Source organism: Anopheles coluzzii, chromosome 3, assembly GCF_943734685.1.
Source record: "Anopheles coluzzii chromosome 3, AcolN3, whole genome shotgun sequence".
NCBI lineage: Eukaryota > Metazoa > Arthropoda > Insecta > Diptera > Culicidae > Anopheles > Anopheles coluzzii.
This window is the reverse complement of record NC_064671.1, coordinates 72,616,326-72,621,603: the sequence shown is the minus strand read 5'-3', so window position 1 is coordinate 72,621,603 and position 5,278 is coordinate 72,616,326. Positions and strand designations below refer to the sequence as shown.

Here is a 5,278-nt window from a genome sequence, read left to right as displayed (position 1 = left end):
CTATCCGGAATCGATGCGACGAAAATTCGGAGCAAGTCGGAAACGATTCCGACCAAAACTTCATTTTTTCCCATCACTACTTTGGTGACTTAAAGCAAACGCTAAACAGAAAGGTTTGAAATTTAACTTTTACTTTCGAAACTCTCTAGTTGTTAAACATGAGTGAAACTGCAATGGTGCGATGATCAATGTTGGAAGAATAAAGTTTAAAGATAAAGTAAATAATAAATCTTGGAATCCTTCTGCAATTTTATTTGAAAAAGGAAGCAAATCAGAAATATCTTAAGACTCTTTTTATTTTATTCAAACCGGAACACAGTCTCCAATAAATATGTTTCATCTTACACACCTAAACTACTTCACTGCACTACAACCTCAGTGATGTTTGGTCTCCTTCTTTTTTATGTAGAGATGCAACGGCAAATGCTTTTCCACTATCACGGGCTTTTCGATGTACACCGGGTACGGCTTTTCCACATGCACCACGAACGGCTCCGGTACGTGCACAATTTTCGTATGCAGTTTACGCTCCGTCACGCGTGTGTTTTCATGTTCCCCGCTGGAGCTACTGCTCGACGTTTGCTTCACCTTCTTGCTGCGCCGCGTATCACTCACACGCAGCCTGGCCGGCTTGGCACCGTGCGGGGGGAGTTGGTTCGAATGCACCACATCCGTTCCCTTGTCACGGTCCGGATCCGGCAGGCTGGGCATGTGCCGGGGGAACGCGATGTCCCTCCGGAGGCTCGGTTTGAGCGATAGTCCCGCACTAATCACCATCACGGTAGATAACGCAACCAGAACAAGCTGTAATTGATAGCAAATGGGGATGTGTTTTTATTTGCCCACCTGGATTGATGGGGAGGTTGAACATCGTCACTTCGCAACAACCTTACCTTCATTGTTGCAGAGCAATAATCGATAGCTACACAGCCGACACAGTGAGCAAGTCGGTAATGAGTAGCGGTGCACCGAGTGTACAGAGTATTTATATTAACAAAACACTATCTTGCCAACAGCGCTCGTTCGAGGCGGGAAAGTAATTATGTTACGGGTCGTCAAAATTGATTCCGAACGCCCCAATCGAACCGGAACATCGACGTTGCGTAAACGAAACGACAAACCGGAAAGCTGCTCAATCGACCAGAAATCTGTGCAGCGGATGGTGATGCTTCTTCCGGCGGGCTGGCAAGTGGGCGGATGGAGCTGTTGAAAGAGTGGTTGCGTAAACCGGTGGAACAAAACAGACGCAAACGCAGCAAACTGATTATGACGCTCGCGACACTTTCCGCAACTGGTGCGGACTGGATGCGTTGACGAAGCGCATTGGCGCAAACGCGCAAGCGAAAAAAAGTGTCTGCTAAACGAAGCGACAGAAAGTTTGGAACAGTAACAGCACACAAAACATTACAAAAAAAAAACCGCTCCGAGGTGAAGCTTCCCAATTACAGCTAGCACTTGTGGCAGTGGTCCAAGACGAGTGGCTACGAGTGGCGTACAACATACATATTTATAACTGTAGCATTTCATTTTCGTTTTGTCACTTGTCTCTGGCTCCGTGGACGTGGACGTGCGAAAATTGGAAGCGAATTTCCGAGCCGACAGGCTGCGCACCATATCGTCCTAGGGATGAAGGAGCGGCTTCACCTAAAGAAGAAAAAGAAGAAGAAGAAGAGCTGCTAAATGCAGTTTGCGTTATAATGGCATAATTTTTCAGCGTTGCACATTATTTTAAAATGCCATTTACACACTTAATAATAATATTGAAGCTCAAAGTTTCAAAACGCACAGGTAATGCGAATACCTTTTCCTCGCACTTCATTCTGTGCTCCGCTTTGCACAACAATAACAATCGCTAGAATGTGGTTTCGCCAAGCAAACGGCAGCACCAGCATCGGGAGCAGCAGCACCAGCAGCAGCAGCGGCATTTTTAACATTCTGCACAACATAATAAAGATATCACTTCAGGTGAAAAATTTCGTAGGAATCAATAAATAAAGACGTTTTCAGCATATTTCCAGTTGTCCGTTCGCTGGCAAGGGTTTTGCAGCAGGAATGCATCCAAAAGCTTGATGTGATGTGTTAGGGTTTTTTTTTGTGTGTCCTACCTTTCTTCCTTTATTGTGAGGAGCTGTTTCATCGTGCAGCCCCGTTATCGCGATCGCTCGACACTTCTGCCGCCCTTCCGGGAGCTTACTTGTCACCGGAAAAACGTAGGCCGAAAGCGACGCTGCAGCGCGGGATCGCTTTAAAGTGAAGCGGAATGGTGAAGTGTCTCAAATTTTAACCTATAAGTCATTTTTATAGCATTGGGTTTCGATAGTTTTGTGAGAAGCGCAGGAACAAAAAAAGAACAAGCAGTCAATTCAAGCAATCCAAGGAAAACTTGACTTACTGCAAAATTCATGAGCTTCCTATACTGACTGCGATGCTGCTACGGATGCAGCAGAGGTGAGAAAGGCGAGGTTCGCCTTTTGTTGTGCAAAGTCGGTTAGGAATGGGGGCTTTGGCTTAATCATTTGCAGTCCTTGCCCTGGTCCCAATGTCCAGTTTGACGTATCTGGACGGTGTTTGTTTTTTTTGTGCTCCTGTTGCGCTTGTGTACAATGCTGCGGGTGCTCGAGTGGCTCGACCATTTAAGCGTGGTGTGTAACTGCTTTGATCAAGTTCCAGCGTGATGGGTTGGTTGTTTATGGAACGATTCAAAAACCGAAAGGGTTTGGTGTGTGTTTTTTGTTGCTGTATGTTTGTTTGTGGCAAAATAACGCAGCAAATTCACCATCAAAACCCTCCCTCCTCACCCTTGCTAGGTGCCAGGAACGGCACAGCATCGTTTCGCCAGCGGCCAGGGATTGCATTCTTTCTGATTGTTGCAGCTTGACGACATCATCAATCAATATATCGACAAGTTTTTATCAACTGATACCCAGCAATTCCAGCCAACTGGGCAAGTGTCGGTGTTTGTACCTCAGTTCGAGCCTGGCGGCTCGAACCCATTCGGGTGGACTGTGTTTCCCAATGTTGCCGTTTTTTGCTGTGTTGCACACACTCTCCCCTGCCGCTGGGTGTCTGCTGATCACACGAATCGCAACGGAATCACGTCGCAAACCCAACAACCGTTGGAAATGAAAATGTAAGAATTTCGATGCCGGGAGACGGTTGACAGTTTGGGTTTGGAGTTTTGTTCTGTACGTTTTTTTATGCTGCTGCTGCTGCTACTGCTGTGGGTAAACACGTGTAACTGGGACCATAATTTAGAGCGCAGCAGTCATTTTTTCCTTTAAAGGAAGGAATTACGGTACCGTAAGCATCGTGCGGCCAGGCTCGGCTGTAGTTGGCTTGCAACTATGTGGTGTCTGGCTCACGGAAACGTTTCGGGCGTGAAAAAGTGATTAAGAAAGGAATTGGAAAACGGCGTGCGTGATGATAAAATGTTCTCTGCATTTAAGGCTGTGGCTGCGATAGTGGGACGTTCTTACGAATTTTGCTAAAATTTTGCTCAGTTAATCAATATATTTGTACTTTGAATGTACACATTCCTGTTTTTAATGAATGGAAAACGTATAAAAGGTATGAAATAATGAATTATTATGTGACAAATGATGAAATATATTTCGTTGAGTCTTTGTTATCTATTTATTGGACTATTTATATGCCAGTACAGTAGCATTCATATGGTGTAGTGTCATACGCTTGGGCTTATACTCTAAATGTCGTGCGTTTCTAATAAATAAAACCTTTTTCTGGACAAGTAAGAGTGTTTAATTAGTGATATTTAAACATTTTCTTGCAAGAACGTGTCCTACGGCTTTTACACTCGTTTTAAACCTTAAATATCATCTAAAAAAACTACCCATTTGTACTCTAACTACAATCCGTAGCTCTTTATAGTCAGTTGCAGGTATGAAAAACGGGTACCTAATAAGAGTAAAAGCTGCGCTTCCTGCAATGATTTTCGTCACTTGTTCATTAAACATTGACTTGACGGCACGGGACGACAGTGTCCCAGCCGCGTGTGTTGATTCTTCACCGCGCTCGCTTTGTCGTCAATTTTCTGTCACCTGGAGTGTGAAACAACCGCAACGAATTGGCTAAACATGGGTACACACTTTTACACGGTGGCTTAGCAGAATTCAAAATATTGACAAAAGTGAGCACCACAAGAAGCGAAACGAAAAAAAGACAAACCTCAGCGCTGTATCTGCACAGTTAAAGAGCGTAAAAATTGAAGGATGTACCAACGAAAGGAAGGAAGCGCCTTTGTATTTGGTTGGGATAATCAATAAACAAAATTTCCGACCATGAAACCCGTAACGATATCAATTTGAAGAAGTAGCAAACACATAAATCATGAGCCATTCTTTTATTGTTGGTTGTACGTCGGCTCGTGAATGGGCACAGTGTTGCCGTAGCGAACGCGCCGTGCCTCGACTCGGCTCGGAGCTGGGCACATCACTGTGTCAAGACAGCTTTCAATTGGTTCTAGCACGGCAATGTACACGGCGTGATAAAAATATGGAACAGAACGTTTTGCAGCATCTTTTTCCGCTGGCGGCCATACGGAGTGAAGAGCTGCCAAAGCCGTTTCGAATCGATTTAGTTCTCTCAACCGGGTGCAGATACAGAGCAGCAAAACGCAACCGAAAAGAGGTGTACCGAGGTGGGATTTACAGTGTTTTTCTTTTCTTTTTAACATTGAAAAGAGTGTCTTTAGCGCGGAAAAGTAAGTAACACGTAACCGTAAGTGAAACCGTTTCGCAAACCTCTACCACGCACGCACCGAAGCCTCGAAATTCTTTGATGCAGGGGGCCACACCGTTGAAGTTATGATAAAACCGTCATAATATGGGAATAGAGCGACTGTATCTGTTACCGGGATAACAGTCAGGCGGCGGTACGATTCATTTCACGATAGCTGTCAATCGCAGGAAAAATGTGTCACTCAGCGGGGCTTTGGCGGGTGTAAAGTAGTCCCGCTTTTTTGTGTTGTTGGGTGAAATGGAAAATTTATGAGCTTGTTTACATACGATCGGCCAACAAACGGGGACAAAGCGTTGATAGGAATGGATGGAAAGGAAAAGGATGTAGCACCACATTGGTGGCGTTGGTGTTTCTTTCTGTCCAATTTTGATTGAATTCAGTTAGGAGGGTGTCGGTGTCAGTGATGCCAAAAGTTGGGTTGCTGTGTTTCAAAATAATTGGAAGATCAACGGATGAAATAACTAGACGCAAACATTAATCATACGTAACGTGAGCTGGAAAATAAGGTCAATTCGGGTTA

General features: G+C 44.6%; 1 protein-coding gene across 1 annotated transcript; it reads right to left on the bottom strand.

Annotated features, from left to right (window-relative positions):
* Window positions 1-294: 294 nt before the first annotated feature.
* On the bottom strand, window positions 295-1,347 carry LOC120958732 (uncharacterized). The gene is made up of 2 exons (XM_040381716.2): window positions 894-1,347; window positions 295-804 (listed from the first exon to the last, which is right to left on the bottom strand). The coding sequence occupies exons 1-2, from the start codon at window positions 897-899 to the stop codon at window positions 376-378; spliced, it is 435 nt and encodes a 144-aa protein (XP_040237650.2). The 5' UTR covers window positions 900-1,347; the 3' UTR covers window positions 295-375.
* Between the last annotated feature and the right edge of the window lie 3,931 nt (window positions 1,348-5,278).